Raw genomic sequence first — 24,850 nt, 5'->3', positions numbered from 1 at the left:
CGAAAATCGGTATGAGTGGTAGCACACCGCCTTTTTTTGGAATATTTATTGTTCGTGGAACTTTGGTCTTCTTAATTTTGAATGTTTTTCGCGCAACGGCTACACATTTTTTAGTCAATTTCATCAAGTTTTTTTCTCCGACATTTTTCTTGATAACATTTTTAGTGGCTTTAAGTGCTGCTTTAAAACCACAACCACCACCTACTTTACGTTTTGCTTTCATGGCGGTAGTTACGCCCCAATCCACAGCTTTTTCTTTTAGACTGGAATCTTTTGACTTGAATCTATCCCAGGCTCGCTGCTCTAATATATAATCAGCTTTGTTACGATCTGCGATAGAGTTACTATGTTCGTACGCAATATCGTGGTCTCTACAAGCAGAGTCCAGTGGGTTTATACCTTTATCACCGCGAGCTAATCGTTTTTTTAAATTTGTACCAGGTCCACAGTATTGATAACCTACAAAGAAATATTATTATTATTTAAAATAAAAATTATTATTATTTAAAATTCTGGACTTACCAGGCACGTGAACTTCCAACGGCAATTTGTTTATAAGGGTGTTGATCAGACCACTGCCTTTATTCTTGTTGCTTCTTCGAGCGAGTGACATTGTGTACTGATTACATTCTCGTCGTTGCTCAGTTATTTATAATGAAGTTCATCAAACAAGGAATAAAACTCACAGTTGAAAACGTGGATCCACCTACAACGTTTATGAAACAAAGACATGGAGCGCTTCTACCTAATACGATACGTGCGCTTATCGTGGGCCCTTCTGGCTGTGGGAAAACTAATTTAATATTTACCTTATTAACGCATATAAACGGAATACGATTTCACAACGTATACATATATTCAAAAACATTGGATCAACCTAAATATAAAATGCTAAGTGATATATTATCAGATATTGATGGTATAAAATTATTTACATTCTATGAAAACGAACAAGTTATTGAACCTGAGAAAGCTTTACCGAACTCTGTGTTTATTTTCGACGATATTATTACTGAAAACCAAAAGATTGCGAGAACTTACTTCTCCAGAGGTCGTCATAATTTAGTCGATGTTTTCTATCTGGCTCAGAGTTATTCAAAAGTGCCAAAACAACTTTTGCGCGATAATGCTAATTTTATTGTATTATTCAAACAAGATGAGACTAATTTAAAGCATGTATACAATGAGCATTGCTCTGGTGACATGTCATACTCGGAGTTTAAAGACTTTTGCACTTCGTGTTGGCGTCTGGGAAGATTTGAGTTTATCGTGATAAACAAAGACTGTGAACGTGACAACGGACGATATCGTCATGGATTCGACACATTCGTCGTTATATAAAGTGCTGTTATTGTGGAAATGCTTCATTCACAGTCATGGCTGCCAGTGGTGATGTACTCGGAGAACTGGTTAAAGCCAAAGAAAATATTAAACGCAAGTATACGGCATTAAAACAAGGAAAAGCAGAAATTCATTCATTAGTATCGGAAACATTAAGTCCGATTATCGAACCATTGAAACAACGATTCGATCCATCAACATTTCAAGCTCCATCCGTTAATGAAGACAGCATAGAACATAGTGTTGGGGATTCATTCAAAATAAACGACTGGTATAAGTCTTACGATATAGACAAAACGTATGGGCCTAAAATACAATCAAATGGAAGTGTACACTTGGGTAAAAAAGAAATTAAACTCGTTGATAATACGCTAACTATTGAAGATATGTCATATCCACTAACACAAGGACTTGGTAATTTAATATTTTCAAAAAACCCTAAGCTGTATACCAAAAACGATTTAAAAACATATAAATCAATATTAATTCAAACGTCGGCCCATCTCACAGCAGACGGGACAAAAATTAAAAGAGGTGGGAATAAATACACGGATTTAATCCAAAATCTGTTTCCATCGGGCGCTGGACTGTCAGTCAAATTACAAAAACATAATTTAGTATACTGGAACGACCCTAACGAGCTAGTCGAAAGGTTGAAGTTACTATTAGCGTCAAAAGCAGCTGGTAATACAGGAGTTTCAAACGAAATACTCTCGATTTTCGAAGAATTGCGTGAAGCAGGGATAATAAAACATATTCCAAATGTCTAAACGTGAAATCTCAGTCGAATTACACAAACCAGCTAGAAAAAATTATACAAGGCGTAGGGTTAATGTTTATAGCAAAAACGATCTATGGCAAGCCGACTTGGTCGAAATGATACCATATTCGAAAAAAAATAAAGGTTACAAGTATATTTTATGTGTTATAGACTGTTTTACTAAATTTGCATGGGCAATAGCGTTAAAATCCAAAACTGCTAAAGAAGTTTCCAGTGCAATGTCTAAAATACTGCTCAAACGCTCACCAAAACTATTACAGCTCGATAATGGTAAAGAATTTTACAATTCAACATTTGACGCGTTGATGGGGAAGCACAAAATACACAAGTATTCTACGTACAGTACTATGAAGGCTTGTATTGTAGAACGTTTCAACCGCACATTGAAAGAAAAAATGTTTAGAGAGTTTACGGCACGAGGTTCACACGAATGGGTTTCTATTTTACCTTCATTGATTAACGAATACAACAATTCAAAACACAGGACCATAGGCATGACACCAGTGCAAGCTGATGCTAATCCTACGTCAGTAAAAATTAAACAAAGAAAAATTATTACTGGAAAAATTAAATTTAACGTTGGTGATAATGTTCGTGTAAGCACATATAAAGGTGTATTTGCAAAAGGCTATTTACCGAGCTGGTCTACAGAAATATTTAAAGTTACCAAAATAAATAAAACTTCTCCCACTACTTATCAGCTACAAGATTATACTGGAAAACCAATTACTGGCTGCTTTTATTCAGAAGAAATATTGAAAACAAACTATCCAAATGACTATTTAGTAGAGAAAATTATACGTAAGAAGGGGGACAACATTTTCGTCAAATGGTTAGGTTTCGATAATACGCACAATAGTTGGATAAATACAAGTGACATTAGAAAATAGTGTCAGTCTAGCTGTAGACATGAACGTGTTTGGTAGTTCTCAGTCTGGTGAAACTAATAAATTTTTAGTAAATCTCGAACAAGTTGTTAAATCGTATTCGAATAAACTCGATAAAATTGAGCATTTACTTGAAGAAAATCATAAATCTATTCTATTTCAAGAGGAACAAACAGAAAAGTTAGAATTAACGTGCATAGAGATTACAGAGCATATGACAAGAGGCGAAGTATCATTACAATATATCAAAGAAAGTATAGATGATATTAAAAAAATAATACCAGCTATACTGAGCCGTCTTAACACTATAGAAACTTATTATAAAGACAAGCCATAATGTCTTCAGCCATCTTGGACATGCAATGCGTTCTTGGCTTGAACAATAAGTACATGATTAAAGAAATGTCTATAGTAGACACAGAAACTTGGGCGACCCAACACTGGATTTTTAAACATTCAAAATCCATGGAGGATAACAAAAGTCGTAAAACTAACAAGTGGCTGGAACGTAATTATCATCAACTATCTATAGAATACGGTGACATAGAGTATGAAGAAGTCGGTAGAATATTGAATTCATTAAAATTTAGATGCATTTACGTCAAAGGCGAACAGAAAAAACAAGTTCTTATGGAGTATATACCACACGTCGCACTCGTCAACATTGAAGACTTGGGCTGCCCTCGTTTGGATCAAATATGTGATGATGAAACTTTACCTTGTTGTATTTTTCATATGGATTTTAATCCAAAACAATGTACATTTTACAAAGTATTTGCTATAAGGAAATGGTTTATAAATAATTCTTAAAAATGATATACATTTTATTTAATAAACATAATAATATTATATTTTTACAACGTTTTTATTTTACATGGGTAACCTAACATTTACATTATATATACAAAAATTATTCAAGTGATATTTAAAATAACAAAATATTTACAATACAAATATACATTTTATTTAATTATTTGGGCATGCATTCCCGTAAAAGCATTCTCATAAAATTTTTATCTGATTCATCCCACTCATGACTACCAGCATCTACTGAAAAATCGCGATCTGGTCATTCCTCATCCCTAGGTTCATGTTCATCTTCCCTATAAAATTATAAATATTATAAGTAAAATAATTTTAAAAATAATTTATTTTAAATTTACTTTAATGAGTAATGTCCGTAAGCCAAGGTATGGATTTTGTCTTCTAGGATAACCCTCTTGTCGTCAAAACTATTATATGTTGATTTGATAGATTTAATGGTCTTCAATTCATGTTTAAACGACCGAATAGAGACATTCTTTGTCTTTGTATCCAAGGTTGTATCTCCAAACAGACATCGATAATGATCGTTGAAGTTCATATGGTTTTTAACCACATGCCCACGGATTCCTTTCGCTCTGATCTTCTCCTTCCCATTAAGCTTATATGAATAAGACTTTGCGCGGAGTGCACAAAAATGTGTCATAACCTCTCCCTTTGTCTCATCGGAAAACAGACCTGGGATTTTCTTTCGTTCGGAAATGTAGCATGGATGGTCTTGTGGCAAGTCTGATGTGTCCATTCGATCGAGTAAATTGGAATTATTCTTCAGGTCTTTGTAATAATCATCAGTCTGAATATAGTATACCAATGAATCTAAATCATAAATTAATATATAAGAAAATTAAAATAGTTTGAAAATTAAAATAGTTTGAAAATATTTACCTGTATCAGTATACATGAGGTTAATTTTACTTCCATAATGGGCTTGCATAACGTTGTAGTGGTAATCGTACATGAAGGTCTTAGAAATTTCCAACACTGCAAAACCTGATAAAAATATAATTAAAATATAGTTACTAATAGAAAATTGTGAGTATATTTACTAATAGAAAATATAGTTACTAATAGAAAATTGTGAGTATATTTACTAATAGAAAATTGTGAGTATATTTACCTATATAAATAGGCTTGCAAAAGTCTATTATTTTATTTTCCAATGAAACCGCGTTGAGAGTTTCATCGTATGTAGTACAGTGTTTGAATGTTGTACGGTTTATAAGTTTTTGCAAACGTTTTTCACTAGACACCAGCTCCATTTTAATTCTCCGCCGCATTGATTCCATGGTTTTTCCAAAAACGGCATTATTTAAAAGTTTAAAAAAGTCCTTTTCAAAGTTGTTTTTCGCTTTTTTCCGCATCTCGGTGTTTAATTCTATGTATTTTTTAAGCCAGTCTGACTGAACAAACTGTACAACTCTGTGAACCTATAATAAAACTGTATATGTAATAAATGGATAAAAAATATTAGAATATGTTACTTTTTCAATTAAGAGCCCATTTTTAATGGCCTGCTGAAGGTTCCGGTAATGTAACACATAATTTTTTTTTGAATCTAATGTCGCCATAAGTTTCCTGACCTTAGAGCCAGGCGGAACACTATTTTTTGGCAGGAATGGGAAGTCGTTATGCTTGTCATGAAGTTCTTTTGGATATGAAACATCAACCTCGTATATCCTACCGATTAGCGATCTTTCGTCTAAATCATTTAACCCATCTAGTTTGGGTTCAACCCACTTAAAGCCTCCGTATGGCATGAAATGTGACATTGCGTGACCGTACAAATTGTTACCTATAATTTAAATAATTAAATTATTAAATTTAATATAAAATTATATATGATATTATACTTACAATCCTGGTAAACCAGCCATGATTTTGGTTGTCCTGGATCATAATCTGATGTCTTTTCATTATTTGCCTTTGCATATCTCATGCTTGCCTGAGTTAAACCACCTCGAATTCCTATAACGGCATCAAAAATATTATATCACATAAATAATTTAAACATAAATAATTTCGTTACCTTTCTCAATCATCAGCAACATGTCATAATCATGAATCAATTCAAGCCGTTGACCCGTAAGTTTAAGCATGCAATCGAATGAAAATCCAGGTGCCGTATAGTAAAATGATGGATCCAGGTGATATGTGGTTAAACAGAGGTCTCGGAAATTTTCAAACACATCAGTCAACAGCAGCACATCGATTTTCAAATAAAGATCCGAGTACTCACCAAGTGTTTGGCAGTTGAAATGGTTCCAAACTGTCTTGGCATGGACATAGTGTTTTTCTTTTATATGTGATTCTTTTAATGAACTGTAGAAATCTTCCTTTGATGGTAGGCTGGTTTCTTCAAGCTTATTCCAATTGTCTGTATAATCGTAAGGGTATACCCCCTTACGAGTAACGAGTGACATATCTTGAGTAGAAAAATATTTTGCGGTGTATCTAAACTTCTCGAATCTTGGAGTTATTAAATTTTTTGAAAGTTTTGATAAACTGGAAGCCATAAATCTTAATGTATCGATAAATCTTATTGTAAAGGAGCTGTTAATGTACTTCGAAAATGAGACATACTTTTCTTCACTGTTCGGAATAACATTTATAGTGTTTGAATCATAGCCAAGACGTGTCACAATAAAATGTGCATCATAATTTGATAAATTATGGAAAAATACCGGTACAAAGTTAGGTTTTTGGAGCTTAAGGTTACATGTATTGCATAATGTTTGCCTAAATTTTCCCGATAAATGGCAGTGATCTGCCACTTTATGATTTTCTTTAGAAAACTCGGTCTTACATAGATTACATGTATAACATAATTCGTGTGCTTTTCGTTGGTCATCGGTGAAAATTATAGGGGTGTTTGTTTTGAGCAGTTTTTCTATTTTTTCAGCTATTTCCACAATACTATCAACAAAATGTTTCGCAACGTCCTGGTTGTTTTCATTTCCACGATAAATTATTGGTGAAGTTGGGATATTATATTTTTCAAGCAGTTCGAGTGGTATGTCATCATTCGCCTTAACCAAAAATCCATAGCTCATCGCTTCGTGGTTTTGAAAAGCTGTTGTTTTTTCTCCAATTTTCTCATCACTTTTTTTTAGCAATGCTTCAAAATCCGCGTAAATGACTATTGGATGACGTTGTGTTTTTTTCCACGCAGTAAACTCTAGCATTGTTCCCGGTTCAGGCATCTGAGGTAGTATGGGCTTATGAGTGCCACATATTAATTTATGTTGCGCTAGTCCAGCCTCTCCATTCAATTTATATTTGTACTGTTGTTGACCATCAAATGACGTGAAGCACCGTTTACAAAAAATTGTTTGTCCATTATGTCTGGTCTTTTGCGAGCGAATGAGTCTAGAAAAATTTGAGATGTAGCTAAAGTGGTTGTTATCTTCGTCTGATATTAATAGTAGATCGAAATGTTCGGGTTTTTCTTCATCTACTACTTTTAATGGAAATACTTGGTATTTAACAACTTTTGGTGGTTGAAATTGCTTTTCAATGCCGTAAACATTTACAGACACGTTCGGATTATTCCTTTCAAATATTTTTACTTGATGAAGAGGTGTCGGGAACGAAAGATCAGAAAAATTATACCGTTCTTCGTGTTCAAAATAATTTTCACCAACATAAGCTTTATTTTTTCCTGTAACATGTCTGGCGAGAATTGCCCATTTGAAGCATTGCATGTCCAGGTTTTGCGGGTTGATAGTGGCTTTTTTCTTTTCTATTGGATCTGGTAATGCCATGTAGGAAGACCCAACCATAGGTGTATATTTATATACACCTAACATTAAACCGTCTATACACTGTAAAGTAAAGCCACTACCCTTGCTCGAATACTCGGTTTGCTCTGTCATTAATTTTGTAAATGCCTCTTCAACGATTTCTTGTACTCCAGTATCAGTGAAAATCGCCCTAGCTGAAGTTTTAAAAGCACGGTTTTCAGACGAATATTCTACGTTTGGAATATTATATGTTGCCTCTAGTTTTAAATTGAACTTAATAGGATGTTTGCACGCAATTGATTTTAATAGCTTGACAAGTTCGGATTTAATCGAATCAAGGAAGTATACATAATTTTCTATATTACTGATATTTTTAACGTAATACCAGGTGACTGTACGGTTCGACGAAGACGAGATTTCCACAAACCCAAGGGACTGTACTAGATTCAAGCGCACTTTTTTTGCAATAATAGCTGACTTTGTGTTGGCCGAAGAAACGCGTTTCCCGTTTTCACCCGTAGTGTATGAGTCTTTAAGAAAAAAAAAAACCTAGTTACCCAATACCCAGTCTATATAAATATTTAAATTACTAACCTTCCGTATCACAGAGTCCAAGATTTTCGACGGTGGTTAGAACTTCCATACATTCATCGTCATCAAGGTTGCCCAAAAATTCATCCATCACATTATCTTGTTCAGTTGATAAGGGAGTAGTTTGGTTATTTCGTACTGTTAATAAGCGATCGTTTTGAGTGGTAGGTCCTGGATACATGGAAGACGTTCCAGCTGGTATGTTGGGAACAGAAATGTGTGGCGCGATCTGAATATTTTCCATCAACGGTGCTGGATGTTGGGAAGACGTTCCATGAAATTTTTTTAAATGTCTGATAAGGTTGGTCTTGTAACTGAATGTAGTGGAACACCTAGTACACGGGTAACGCACACCCGCATGATTTTTTTCATGCCTAACCAAATTACGTTTCGTCGTGAATTTCGAAGTACATTGCTGACATTTGAGAAATGATAAATGTGTTTTTCGGTGAGCGAGCAAATTAATCTTATAGCTGAATTTCAAAGGACATTGCTCGCATTGAAACATTTTAAAAAAATAAAAGACGAGATGAACGATAAATATAAGCACAATGATTTAAGACGGGGCGAACGATAAATATACGCACGGCAATTTAAAACGGATCGAACGATAAATATAAGCACGGCGATTTAAGACAGAATGATAAATATACGCACGACGATTTAAGACTGAGCAACTGAGGACTCTTTTATAACATGTATAGGCAAATTTAAGTAGGCGGGATAGATTTTTGCGGGATGGGTAGTGTGATATACTTAATGATATTTAATTGGTATAGTATTTAAATGTATTGTTGATCAGAAATATAAAGTGGGAAACATTTGTAGCGCTAGAGTCAGCGGCTATTAAGAGTCCGCGACATCCTGGCGACCGGTAGGGCACATTAAGAAGACATTTATTTGTGATTATTACTGCCATTTGGCAGTTAATGGGGGTGGGGTAGGGTGGCGGTGGTGGTGGTGGTGGTGGTGGCTAGCGGCTATTAAGAGTCCGCGACATCCAGGCGACCGATAGGGCACATTAAGAAGGCATTTATTTGTGATTATTACTGCCATTTGGCAGTTAAAAATCACTAATGTCCAGGTGGAATGATTTAATTGAATACGGATAATATACCTATTATTGTAAATAATCGAGACATCGCCAAAATATACCTACTTAATGTCTCTTATTGTCAATACGACGCCAAACGTGCTTAATTGACCATTTGCTAAATGTGGAGACGGCTATGGCGTTTTTCAATAATAATAATAGTTTTCGCTAATTAATGTGTTTGAATATTGATATTTAATTGAATAAGGATAATGTGCCTACTAATGGCAGGAAATGTATCTTATTGTTAAGATGGTGTATTCATTAGCTGTTTTGTGTACGCAGCTGCAAGCTATTAGTATCCTTATGATATTATAATATGACCAGTATAGTCCGTGTGGTTTAAATTTATAATATGTACAAACTCTGGTTAAATAGGTGAAAATAACAATTTAAGAGCATGCGGTCGGCTGGCCTAGTGGTAAATAATATCGCACGGGAGGCGATAGGTCCGGGTTCGATACCCGTTAAGTTATTTTGCAGTTTTTTCACTATTTGTTTATTAACGTTCGATAACAAATGATAACGATGATATGATAAGTGATAACAATTGATAACTGATTAAATGTATGATAACATGTGATATATGATAACAATAATATAAGTCACGCACGTACGCGATCCGGCGGCATGATGCGGATGAGGGCGGCGGCGGTGGGTGGCGCACTCGGATGCGCGCACAATATGGTCGGGATGCGCAAGATGGTATAGGGATGAGCCAGCAGGATGAGTGGCTAGAACTCTCATTTTTATACTACTATAAAACAATTTTAAAATATTTATTTTTATGATTATAATTTATTTAGGTAGGAAATAAATAATTTTCACAACATGCGTTATTAACCAATGCGTATTTGAATTGCTTGAATGGCCAACATTAATAACTGATTTAAAAATAAATATAATTATGTAGATATAAATACATTCAAACTGCACCTACACAGATATTTTTTTTTAGATTCTAAACAGAGTGATGAATGTATTGATTTTACAATGATGTGTGATTTTTATTTTTGTGTCTGTATAGTTAGAATAAAGTTGAAATAATGCTTCAATTTAAAACTTTGGGGGGGTTTCTGATGTAAAAGTGAATATCCTTGGTGTATTATAAAGGTCAAAAGTAAACATTTTCCAACAGTTTTCAAAAAAATCTAGAAAAACAAAACAAAACAAAAACGGGAAAGTGGATGTCGCTCTGCTGTACAGTATAGGTTACCAGTGGGTTACTGTTATGGATGGAATTAAATTTGAATCCAATAATATTATATCATTGTATATGAAAAACAATTCTGAGCGAAGACGGTTTATCTGTCTAGGATATATTAAAGATTATTAAAAATTTTCAAATCTTAGATTTAAAATAATTTTTTTTTATGAATTTCTAGCTTAAAATAATTTGCGAATTTTCATGATTTTTAAGTATGTTTTCAAAATTAAAATTTGATTGCTTGTAAAAAAAAATTGTGACTAAGTATTTACTTTATTTTTCACCTGCTATTGTAAAAATATGTTAGGAGCCTTGTATTAAATTTTCAAATCTTTGATATAAAAGGAAAATTTTTATGAATTTATATCGTAAAATATTTTGAACATTGCCGTAATTTTTACGTATTTAGTCAAAATTTCAACTTAAAATGCTTATTAAACAAAATTGTGACTATGAATTTATTTTATTTTTCAACTGCTATTGTAACAATATGTTAACAGCCTTGTATTAAATTTTCCAGCTTTTCTGCCTAACAAATAAATTTTTAACGATATTAATTTAAAAAAAACTAATAATGATCGAAAATTTCTAATGCCTATGAATAGTTCAACTTAAGTCAAAAATTCTAGAAAATTGCATGGTGGATAGAATATACTTATATAAACATCCGTTTTAAAATAGAATATATGACAATATTTAAATATAATATGTCCTAGACTGACAAATTATCTTCGTTCAGAATCGTTTTTCGTATACAATGATAGCTATCATTGTATTCAAATCTAACTTATCCTAGTCAGAGGTCCATCCCACCACCTAATGCAGTACAGCAGAGCGACTTCCACTTACCCGCTTTTTTCATTATATTGAATTTGTTTTCTGTTATCACGCCTTTGACTATATACAACGTTTGAATATAGTTTTTGTGAGTGGATTTTTTGATTCAGTGGTCAAAATAGGCCTTAGAGTGGCTTTAGGAGTCAAAATTATTCAAACACTTCTTGTAGAAAACATATTACCAAAATTTTTCTAATGATTGGGAAAAAAGAACTAATAGAACAGCTGGAACAGCTGTGTTTTATAAAACACAATTTTAGGTAAGGTAGTTACTTAAAAAATAATAATAATAATAAATATTGTTTTATGGTTTATGAAAGAATCATTGAATTAGACATTTTTAACCAAATAAATAAATAAAAATAATTATTAAATTTAGAAAATACAGTAAAATGAGTAATAAGTGTTAAAATATTCAAGTGGTGTTATCATCACATATTTTAGTATTATTGTATTCATCAAGTATGTACTCATTTATAATAGGTATAATGATAATTTCTATAAATTTATGTTAACTAACTTTCTTAAAAAATTGGATGTATTTACAATATACATCACACAAGGTAAGCTTCATTAAGTATAGTTGTTACAGACGTCTAGCTACTAAAAATTCAGTGGTGTAGTTGGGGCGTATACGCGGGTATACGGCGTATACCCACTTCTCTGTTTTTCCGTAAGTGCGTATACTTATAGAATAACACATGATACGCGGGTATACGCGTATGGAAATGCATTTATTATATAAACCAATTTAATAAATAATTTTTTTTTAAATGTACAAACCTTATGGTTTCCCTAATGAAAACAGTCTACAATACATATGGCATTAATGTCATAATCTCAATTAATTTTTTTTTTATTTTACAAACGTATGTAATGTATTGTTAATAAATTAACTGTGTTGTAGATCTTAAATCCTTAGACTTAAAATGTTACGGAAATTATAAAGGTCTATGGTAACTATTTTATAGTACAACTATAAAATAATAAATTACTAGTATATATGCATCCATACGCATATAAACGCATAATATATTATATTGTTTATATGAAATATAATAAGTTAATTTGCTGAAATTATGGTAATTAATGCATATAACATCATAGAATAACGAAATAAAGACGATATCCATTTAAATTACTGGAAACTAAAATTTGTGTTATATTGTCTGACCTATGTGTTTATATTCTGGTCCTTGAATAAGTGATAAATGTTCTTCAGTTGTTATTTGGTATTATTTTTTATCAGTTATATCATAAACCACCCAGAAAAACTTAATCTCAATATGTATTTTTACTTTTTTATAAATCTATTCGTTGTTTCCTCTTTATATGCAAACTTTCATTCTAACTATCATACTTTTTTTAGTATATCTACTTAAATAATACTAAAAATCTGAAGTAATACACTTGCAAACAGTAGCAGAAAATAAATCTGTTGGATATTCCAGTTCTATCATCACATGCCATTGTTAAAGATAGTAATTTAAATCTCATCTGCAAGTTTTTTATAGTATATGACGTCGTAATATTTAAAACAGCGCTTAAATCTTAGTCGGAATCATCAAATTTCGTACTGACTTCATTTCAATTGAAATTAATCTCATTAACAGTTGAAAAATTTTATTTTAAATTCACTTGACATCAATTAATTTACTTCTTTTTATTTCATATTTTTATTTTTTGACATTTTAAATAGTTGAAATATAAATTTGTAGTTGTAGTTATAATCATTTCTCTCATTGTTCTTTGATTTAATTTACATATTGATCTAACATATAAATTCTACTCTGGATGTTTATATTATATTCACAGTTACTATTAATAAAAAATATTATATTAGGGGATACACGATTTTAACGTTGAAACATAAAATTTAAGTTGCGTATGCGCTATTGACCTATCGTACATACGTTATTCGTGTGCAGTATCCCTTTTTATAGTCTTGTGTGTTAAGTTTAAGCATGATATTTCCAAGAACAAAAATGCCTTACTCTGAAGCTTTCACGACCGGAAAATCATAATATTTTAGTGGTATATGCTATAATATCATAAATTCTATATTTAAAACCTACGATACTTTCAGTGTTATATTGTTATTGGCATCATATTCATGTAAATCCCGAGTAACAAGGTACAACTTCCTAACAGTAAATTGAAAATATTGACAATATCAGCTATAATACATCAGACTGTCTCAATTGCTAGAGACCACTATTGTGTGATTTTTTATGAAAGGTACCTATTACCCCAATATAAACAAATGATATAATACACCATATCGATGACTGAAAATATATTAGTTCTTATACGGCTTCCCGATCACGAATAAAAATCATTTAACTACTTATTGCTAACAATATTCTTAAATAAATCGTATGTAAACATTCACGTGTGCAAGTGTTGCCAAACTAGTTTCATGCACACACTGCAAACCAATAGTTTTAGTGTACTAAATTTGAAATATAGTACCAATTTCGAGCACAGACGCTGTTAGTATAATAATAACAATACCGTTGCTGCAGCAGTGTCTGCTGACACATAAATCAAATTAATGGATAACGCAGTGGCCGTTTAGAGAGTATATATTGCACTAGTAATGTAAACTTCGCTCGCTATACCCTGCTCCAACTACCACTGCAACTCCGTGTAAACGCTGCTTTTCTCGTAAAACAGACATTATGCACGGGACCATATCTGCTGGTTGAGGTATCAACAACGAATTTGGTATCGTTTAGGTCGCACGTGGTGACCGCAAAATCTTTGTAGCTGTAAACCAAAACAACGTTTTATGCAAAATATGTGTAAAACTTTGTTAAAAATTATAATAAAAAATAAATAAAAAGTTTATTCAGGGTGATTAAACTCACCATGTAATTTCATCTTAGTTCTATCCTTTAATGATGCATTTATTGACACTATGGTTTTTGAAATTTTTAAGAAAAACCCTTTATATCATAATATAATATAATATTATAATATATATAATAGGATCTGGGCTTGGCATGGTGGTTAGCTACAATCACTAACTTGTTTTGAGGTCGGTTAGGTAAAGTTTGTTTCTGTCAGCATTTCAAGCTCCCGGATGGGTGACCATCGGATATTTTAGTGAAGAATTCTTATATGATTTTCGTATACGTGCACGTGTACCAAACCAAATAAAAACTGACCATTAACATGCAGTCGATGGCTTAAAAATAAGCATTAAACACTTATAGATCGTTTAATCTGATAATATAACCCAAAACTAATACTCTTTTTGATTTAAAATGTATTTTAATTATTTAAAACGTTAAATATAATAATAAAATATAAAAGCATGATTGACGTTTATCAATGAAACATTTAATTTTATTGATGTATATTATATTATTATAAGTCATAATTTATTGTCATATACACTATTATTTTCTGGTTTGTTTGTTTGTTTTTTTTTTTTTTTTATTGTAAATTAAAATGTTTCAGCACATTATATTTATATACTATTTGAAGTATTTGCTTTTGTACAACGTTGGTAGCTTTGTTATTATTAATAATAATTTATATAACATAATAATACACGTAATATTGGTAATTTTTACAACTCAGATAAAAATTTGAGCTAATGAATACTGTTTAGATTAGAGTTAATGAGGGTATGATTGGTAAGTGCCAAGTGGTACAGTGGATAAGATTTAATATTTAATAATTTGTATTGTGCAATGTTAATAAATTGTGGAGAGATAGTGCTTTTTGCTATTAGTGCATTTAGAACTGAAAAAATAAGGGAATTAATGGACTAATTGATGAATTAAGAGTTTTTATGAAGTTTGAAAAGATATTAGAGATTTTGTCTGTGTTTATATTTTAACTGTTGGTGTTTTCCGCATATCGTCGCCGTCGTGCAAAAAGTGTCTAAGTGCAAAAAGTGACCAAGTGAAATAATATGGCCAAATAGTTACCATAGTCCTCCTTCAACTATAGAAAAAACGACCAAGTAAAAATGTTAAATATATACCAAGTTATGGACTGTTGTATTTTGACTAAGTGTTTAAATTATTTTTTTCTACGTGAAAAAAGTTCGACTGTCGTTCGCATTAAAACAATTAATTCGTAAGGTATATTTTTTTTATTTTCGTTAAAATGAGCTCACGAAGCAAAAAATTGGTATCGTTATGCAACAGTAACAGTAAATACTAAGTTTTAATTATATTATTGATATGTTATTATATAATATAAACATACTGTGTTGATGAGGTTGTGTGCCGTGTTGTATAGGAAATATTATTTTACTGGTCACACATGTTTTGTTTTAATGATTACTAGATAAGTCGCATAAAACGAACTACATGGCACTCATAAAAACACAATTGATAATATGATTCGCTTTCGATTGAATGTTGAAATCAAAAGCTTTGACAGGTTGAATTTTTGAGTTAGACTTTTTATAATCTGACTTGAATGCTGGACATCTCTTGAAGTTTGTGGTGTGATACAAGGTACATAGTGTATATTTAGAAAAACTATTTCGGTCTTTGGTATACTCGCTCGTCAGGTGGTTGTCATCACATTTGCGCATCGAGTTTCATGATTGGAGTAGTTTTTTTTTGTATCCATGAGCTTTGTAGTTGTGACATTGTGGTGGGACTCATATATTTTTGTATGGTTTTTTATTATAACTTTCGTATTGAGAAGCGACACTATGTTATAGCTATCACAATTATTTTCTTGTGGACGGATATCCACAAAGAAAATCGTGAGTGGACAATTTTGAGAGCCGTTCTCTCAGGTACTCAACGACTTCTTTCCCGCTGGCCTGGTCATCGGGGTGGATTTTGCTCACGCCACGGCGCCATCCTTTTTGGAAGCGGTATGGTTTTTAGGATGGGTTTCCGTTCCCATACCGGGGCCTTCCCGGGTTTTTAAGTGCCTAATCCGTGGACGGCTCCGAGCCAGCCTTCCACGCGCACGTGTTCGTCCACAGATGTGCTATATCTGAGTGTGGACTCTCGACCAGAATACATAGGAGGTTCCTGACGGCAGCCCCGGGCCTGGACTTCCATTCGGGGGTCCTCCGTCTCACCATCGGTGTGTCACGGATTGGTTTTGCCCATACTCCACTTGGATAGTTAAACTCTTGTACCGAGTATAGAAGGGTTTAGCAAGGTTACCCAACTACCGAGCCTATCCTTCGCCAGTACGCCCTTGTGCGCCGTACGCAGACGTGCGCGGCTCCCAGAACACGGCCCGATTCTACGGTCGTGAAAACGTGGACACGCGACCGACCCGCTACGGCCGCACGCTTATTGTCTCCGTGTCTAGTTATTTCATGGTCAGTTAACGGCCAAGTTTTACGCAGCAAATGCTCGGCGATCCTGTCTGTGGACTCGCAGTGGCAAATAGCTCGTCTTCCAGGCATAGACGATGGAGGCAGCAGTCAAAATCCCCTCATGATCCTGCCACGTGGTCCATCTTCCCCTTTCTACGACGGCCCTTCTAATCTGTCAAAGGAGGGTGGTCTCCTGGTCGAGCCACACCCCTTCTCACAGGTCACTCTTGATTTTAACCTCCTGAGGCCGTATTCAAGGGAAGATATCTCCGTTTCCACTTGGAGCGCCATCGTGACGTGGTCTTGAACGCCCCCAGTATCCTGAGTACCGAGAGACGCCGAGCGCTGTTAGATCGTTCGCAATTATTGTCCAGCGCATGCACTCACTGGCTCATGTGGAAGCCGCTTATGCCACTTGGTACATATGCACGGCATTCGCACCACCATCGTGAGGTACTCCTTTCCGGGCCTCACTTCGTTTACCACTCCTAGTCATCCGAGTGACACTCCGGTTGCTTTCTCGGTTAGACCGAGGCTGAGTATTGTGCTCTGGTCAGGAGTCACGTCGAGATGTTTTGCTGACAATGTCGGTTTCCAATCTTGGACCTGCATAAAGGTATGGTAAATATCTCCATATTACAGGGATGATGTTTTTAAGTTAATACTTATTCTGTGGTTGTGAAGACTCTTCGTTGCTTAATTGGCGTATAAATAATGAAATTCGTTGCACACAACGTTTTCTTCTGATAAATCACGTGAAATTCGTAGAATAGACTGAGTTCACTAGTTTCTTCTATGTTTACCGATATTATTCAAAAATACCTACTTGAACAGTAAAAAGTGCACAAGATAATTTACCACCACATCTTGTCTGCGCCATCAACTGTCATGGTCTAATATGAAATCGTACTTTTACCACCGACGTCAGTTAATACGAACCACTGTATCCAATTATGATGTTTGTATAACCATCGTCGTTCTGCTCATAATTAAAATGTGTAGAAAATATACAATATAAGTAAATGTACGTGGACTTTATTTTTTCAAAAAACGTTGAATCGTGCGTGATAATATGATAAAAAAATATTGTTAAAAACTTAAAATATGATACAGTGAAACCTCTTTTAACGGACACCTCCAAATAGCGGACGACGTTTAAGCGACCGAGAGTGTCCGGTATTTAGAGATTTCACTGTGCTGTAAAAGGATTTTTGCGTCTGCATCAACATGAACAACTCACTAACACATTATTATAATATCTAATACATTTATATTATACTTAAATAATTAAGGTTAAATTAATATGAAAACCTAGGTAATAATTTTAAGCATACAAACATTATTTGCACGTTTTGTTTTTTTATTTTTGAACTTAAAGTTAGTATTATACTATAATTTTAGTTATATTTTGAGCAATTAAATTTAAAGAAACTTATAGAAAATATCTTTCTGTTTTCCAATACATGAAAAACATAATATTATTATACTATTTTTATACTAATTTTATTATTAAACCATAATCTTTTTTTTTATTTATTGGAGTAGTTGTGCCAATGCACCATGTATTTTTACACTATTAATTATCTTCATAGGTAATTTGGGTTCTCAATCTCATTGTCTTAAAATACATTCGGAAGAAATGTTGTGATACCTATAACATATAATAACATAAACACTAAATATAATATATGTTCTAATATGTAAATAAAATGTTTACTATGTACCTAATAAATGAACAGTTTGAAGAATGTAACCATAGTGAAAAATGTTCATTGTATTTAACTTCATTGGTAGCCATGTTATCGTGTTATTTAGCATAGTTTTATTATATTTATAAAAATTTACCAAATAATTATGGAACAATCGTAAAAAAATAATGTACATAATATACTTACGGGGCTTGCATCTCTTGTACTCCAGTAATTTCCAAAAACATCTGTGACGGGAAACTCAGGATAGTAAAAATAAAACTGTTAAAAATCAAAATCTTTTTTTATTAATTATTTTTTGTTATTTTATATATAGTGTATCTATAATTGTATCTGTATTGATTTATATATTTTGATAATTTCAAATTGTTAATAATAATTTTTTACTTTAGTACAAGTTAGGTTTGCATTAGGAAAAATAAATATTTAAAGCAGAAAAAAAAGAGCAAAGATGTTCAAATAAATTACCTATACATACGGTTAAATATTATATTATGTACACATCTACGAGTACTGATGAATCCTTTTAAAGTACATTTTATATTCTGTGAAGTATGAGAAAAGTATGAAAAAAATCGAAAAAGTCACTCAAGTGTTTTGTTATGTTATTCATTGTTATCGAAATACTAGAAACGCCAACAAAATATTCAGTAGTTAAATTTTAAAAGCTATAATATGAATAAGAGACTTAGGGTGTCACCTAAGAATATCAACCGAGGTTTCAATATATGTAAGGAATATAATTCGTTATTATAAATTCGTATTGCAAATTTAATATTTTAAACTACCTTATTGTGGTTTCTTTCTTTTTCAGTACATGTTTAACATTTTATTTTTTATTTTTTTTATTTTTTTTTAATATTGAAATAATAAAAAAAGGCTGATTTATTTTATAAATTGTATTCAATTAAAATTTGAAATATTATAATTAATTATGAAAAAATTGTTAGATTGTATTATTATTCAGTATCTACAGTAATAATAGTTCGTTTTTAATTATTTCTATTCATTTTTATAATCAGAGAATTAGAATTGAAGCGATTAATTCCATAAAATAGCAATGATCCCAGCATAGGTACCTGTGTTGGTACCAGAACTTGTTACTTAATATTTATAATTTATATATTATATAAATTTAATTACTAAGAATTTAAACTAAGATTATTATTTTTTTTTTTTATGTTAAGCAATACAGTCCTTTTTTTTGAATATAGATTTTCCAAAGACTTTGGAAATAAAATACACTATTATTTAGTCTCATGATATTTGATTTATTTTCTCAATTTCTGTGTGACTCCCGGGAACGATTTGGAGATAGTGAGTATCACAAAACCCTTGACACGACACTAGTAGACGCTCATAAATACCTAAAACTATCATTACCTAGGGATTTATTGATTAAATAAATAATTTATACTATGAATTAAATTATTCACAATCAATACCGGTAATATGGCAAATTAACAAGTGTTAAGGTTTAAGCTTTCCCTCCCATTACACCTACTTACCAGACTGTAACTCTAAATCTTCCCATTATAATACGATCGTGGGTATAATATTATAAATACGAAAGAAGACCACACACAAACTAACAAACAACACTTATATTTAATACCTTCAGTTAAATATTATATAGGTACATATATTTATATAGATGTAAGTCTATTATAACACGTTTATATATAAATTCTATAAACACAACATAAGATATTTTAAACGACGGTCATGTGCATGCGTCGTCGTGTTAATATAATATTAGGACATGTCTACCTAGAACTAGAATACGCTACACTGCTACAGTACGTACATGACTACGATATTGTTATGTATATAATATTATATTTAATATATACCTGTGTTGTAGATAAACACGTATGCTACAAACAAACAAAATACGTACCTATACGGAGCATTTTCATAACAGTATTGCAGGTATAACATACATGACATGATATATTATTATTATTTTAATATTTATATGATAACGTGTGTATATTCACGCGCTGAAATTTACATCATTTATGTGTATATTATGTTATTATTATTATTTTACCTGCCACACGCGATTTATCGGACATCAATGGAAGTAAAACCTATAATATTAAACCTGTGGTCGTCGAGATCCTAGCACGCGCCTATATCGCACGCACACAATTTTCGGACGGTGTGCAGGCCACGCACGTAACCACTAACCATATACCTGCAGACACATCTCACAGGTACGATAAAAGCGTATTATAAAGGACTACAGCAATACCTCTTATTATTATAGGTACGTCCTATGATTATGTATAAAAAATACACATGCGTACAATATAGTATATATCTTCCATTTAAAAATAGATTATTTTCATATCAAAAGCATATATATCAGTTGATAGATAATAATAATATTATACACTTATATTCACAGTGACGCAGAGGGGACTGGGCGCCACTGCTCATGTTAATATAACTTTACTGAGTATACTCGTATTGTAGCGTTCCAGCATACAGGAGGACAAACGACTTGTGTTGACGTAGATGGTTTGGGTGAAATAAGTATAACAACTTGGCTTGTGACTAATTATTAGATATTCATTTGCTTTTGACTTTAACAAAACACTGTTAGTAGCTTAGCTGTCAAAGACAGTTGACACTGATAGAAGTATTAAATGGCTCCAAGAATTTCCAAGAATTATTTAATTAAAAATATTCTAAGTCCAAATGATTAAATTAAAATGGTGACTGGTGTGAAGGTGCTTGCACTGACTCTGGTGGCTCACGTCTGCCTTTGGTCTATTCGGGGCTCTCCTATATAGTCCTACTCTCTGCGTTTCCTCTCCTATTGATAAGATAAGTATGCGGCTGCGGCCATGGTCGAATCGTGCAAATGCGTACGTGCGTATCTCACGGATACCCATATCATTATATGCAATAATATATACATGATACATAATCTCAATTGTTTTACTGTCAACACGATAATTTCGTACTATGGGTTTCTCTTAGTTTGGCATTCTACTCACACCGGCTATCGAGGTCTTACACAAGGTTATCTGTCAGCGGGACGTCAATACATAGCAATACTATACAGATTAAACAACTGTGATTTTCCATTTTCCTATGTAATAGCTAAATAATAATCCGTTAAAATGCTGCTGGTTATCCTGTATCACATAACAGTTGTTTATTGTGCACTTCTCGTACCTGAATGGCTCGATCAAGTTATAGTAATAATCGTATGTGATTCCCCAACCATATTCACCCACTATATTGTATTTATTTTAGATCTGATTTCGGAAATTCTTAAATATTATGTACTCAAGAATTAAGACCAAAATATTTTTCAAATACAGGATATCTTTAGATGCACAATAAATTGTCCTATGGCAATACTACTGTTTGAGAACTACTATTTCTATAAGTACTCATATTATTCAGTAAATTATATTTATTTTTATTTTTAATAATTTTTGTACCTCAATAAAAATTCAAACAAATAGTTTTCGAATTATTTTAAGATTATGAAATATCAATATTAAAAACTTGTAAACACAAGTGCATAGTATTATATTTTCACACTATTATTGAAAGCGTAAATTGTAGGTAAGCCGTCCAGGTTTAAATTTGTTTTAGCTTGCAACTTACATTTAAAAACTCCAATTTAGAGACACCTTTATACTCTTATCTAAGCTAATGATGACAATAGTTTTTAAAACTATATTATAATTTAAATTAAATATACCCATAACAAGAGAATCATATAAATTACATATTATGCTATTGGGGATCCCGTATTATGACTTGAGGAGAAATATTCATAGGCAGAAATCGGGGAGGAGGGGGATAGAGGGGACTAAGACCCCTCAGAATTTTAAAGTACAGGTCTTAGCCTCCCCTAGCCTTCACAATTGTAATGTGACTAAATATATAAAAATATATAGTAATTAGTATAATTAAAAAATGCATTTTTAATATCTGATTTACAAAATAAATTAAAAAAAAATATTCTATGATAATAATTAAATTTAATTCCTAAAATATTACGAACTTATTGTCATAACTTGGAACGATCGTTATTAATGTAATATTAATAATAAACAATTACACCCGCATTGGTTGTTTATCAGCAGTCGTTCGCGTCGCGTCGTCCCTCTTTCGTATAAACGGTTACGAATAATATGCTATTTTTAACTATAATCATGAAGGTTTTTACAAACAATATCACCACAATCGATAGTCACCATAATCATAGATTAAATATACTAGTATATTTAATTTATGTCATAACCGACGAATTTTATGTATTTTTTGTTTTTTGCCGCACATCTCAATATCGCATTGAGTATTTGTCATTTGAGTGGTTAACAGCTTACAAGTTAAATTTATTTAATTATTATCAATATGTCTAAGAAATTAATTGCTATATTTAATGTGAATAAACCGCCTTCGTCGTTTTCTGTGGTCTCGTTTTGTACTAATGTCATAGACGATACTGACCCAGACAACACTTTAAGTAGTAGTCAAGGGAGTATTGCTACAGTTGAATCTATAAAAGTACCTGAACCTCAGACTTGTTATTTAGGAAATTTACTGACTGGTCCAGCTCGTCCAGCACTTGAGGCAACTATAAAACCAAAATTTTTTTAAAATTATATGTATAACTATAATTGATGTATTTAGTACTATAGCCGTATCCAAAAACTGTTTTTGGGAAACAAAAACGTGGTTTTAATTCCGTATATTATTCAAACTTTAGTTGGCTAGAATATAGTATAAAACATGATGCTATTTACTGTTTTTTCTGTCGCAATTTTAGCATAGCAAGTGATAATAATGATTCTACGTTTACGAGTATTGGATTCAACAACTGGAAAAAGGCAAGTATTTTTTCAATTATGTTTAAATTATTTTTTATTTTTATCTTATTTAAAAATATTTACTGTATTTAGTTATAAGGGTCAAGAGGAAAAAAAGGAAATAAACAGAGTAAACTGCACGGACATTCCACTAGTAAACAGCATTTCACTTGCATGGCCAAATGGGAAGCTTATATTTCAACTATAACAACAGGAAGTGTCCACTCTCAAGTAGCATTAAGCCACAAGCTTCTTGTAGAAAAAAATTTCCAATATATTAAAACTCTTGGTGATATAACATTATTTTTGAGCTGCCAAGGATTAGCTTTTAGAGGACATAAAGAATTAAAACTCTCAATAAATCAAGGTACCTACTAATATTTTTATTTATTAGAATAATTGTGTCAATACACCAGGTATTTTTACGTTATTAGTTTATCATTATTATAACATAATATTATAACATTTAAAATACAAGATAGATTTTTCACTACCTATAGACATAATATATTCTTGTTGGAGGAAATTTTAAAGAAATTTGCAGTTTGATTGCAAAACATTATCCAGAATTTGCAGAAAAGTTTCAAAATACTAACAATTACACTAGTCATGCTGTGCATGATGAGTTGGATAATTTATGTGCTGAAAACATCAGACATAAAATTATAAAAGAAATCGAAGATACTAAAGTTTTTGGTATAATGTGTGATGAAGCTAGGTAAGAATCTAACATTTAAATTACAAGTATAAAAATTCAATTTAGTAAAGGTTTGATAATTATTGAGAGAGGTAGGTACTTTAACCACATACTAACTGGATTTTTTTAATTTTAATTTTTGGTGTTTTAAGCAAGAACAAAATATGTCTTTATGTGTTGTAGGTATACTGTTGGCCTTCATATTGTTGAACGATTTCTGGGTTTTATTGACGTTTCTGACAAACAAGATGCTGAATCTCTGAGTGCCTATATATTAAAAATAACATGGACACGTTTCATGTTGTGGCACAATCCTACGATGTGGCAAATGTAATGTCTGGAAAGTTCAATGGTGTTCAGGCTAAAATTAAAAATAAATTTCCATATGCTATTTATACGCATTACAACTTTGTAAATTGTCTTGTTGAAATAAATAATTGCGAGCGACTCTAGTACAGTAGTGCCTATATAGGTACAATGAGAAATATAATGCTCAGCCTCTCCAGTAATTTCACTAAATTTCCGCCTATGGATATATTGCAGATATTATGTTTTTATATGACATATTAAATTATCATATTAATTATTCTCCGGGATTATTATCTCTCATTTGTTTTAATATACAAACTCATGTATTAGGAAAATCAAATTTTTTTCATATTTATCTTCGCAAAAATAATTATACTTCCACCTTGTTTTTTCCCAGAGCTCTATCATTGACTGATAATGGATCATGTTGATTTTTTTGCAATGTCCCGTTATGTATTTAGACAGAATGTATATTTGGCCTAAATTTATAATTGTTTGTTTTAATAATTATTAATATTTTATTTTTAAACTATTCTTTGTTCATTAATGATTTATTTATTTTACCATAATATACTATACAGTGTGTTTCCTTTTAATTGGATAGACCGAATTTTTTTAAGTCGGTTTGGTCCTTTTTACCATAGCTCTAAAATCAAAATTGACTAAATGGCAACCAGTCAAAGTTTC

At 32.0% G+C, this 24,850-nt stretch overlaps 1 protein-coding gene and 1 pseudogene across 1 annotated transcript; one reads left to right on the top strand and one right to left on the bottom strand.

Annotated features, from left to right (window-relative positions):
• Window positions 1-4,168: 4,168 nt before the first annotated feature.
• On the bottom strand, window positions 4,169-8,670 carry LOC149060641 (uncharacterized). Its single transcript, XM_089215779.1, has 7 exons — window positions 8,166-8,670; window positions 5,858-8,101; window positions 5,686-5,796; window positions 5,313-5,623; window positions 4,949-5,258; window positions 4,717-4,821; window positions 4,169-4,647 (listed from the first exon to the last, which is right to left on the bottom strand). Exons 1-7 carry the CDS (start codon window positions 8,668-8,670, stop codon window positions 4,169-4,171), a joined length of 4,065 nt encoding a protein of 1,354 aa, XP_089071905.1.
• A 14,661-nt stretch (window positions 8,671-23,331) lies between these two features.
• On the top strand, window positions 23,332-24,307 carry LOC149060640 (zinc finger MYM-type protein 1-like; annotated as a pseudogene).
• Window positions 24,308-24,850: the final 543 nt, after the last annotated feature.

The sequence above is a fragment of the Diuraphis noxia genome, unplaced genomic scaffold (assembly GCF_037042655.1).
Source record: "Diuraphis noxia isolate RWA-SAM2 unplaced genomic scaffold, SU_Dnox_SAM2 contig0001, whole genome shotgun sequence".
NCBI lineage: Eukaryota > Metazoa > Arthropoda > Insecta > Hemiptera > Aphididae > Diuraphis > Diuraphis noxia.
This window is presented reverse-complemented; position numbering and strand designations above follow the sequence as displayed.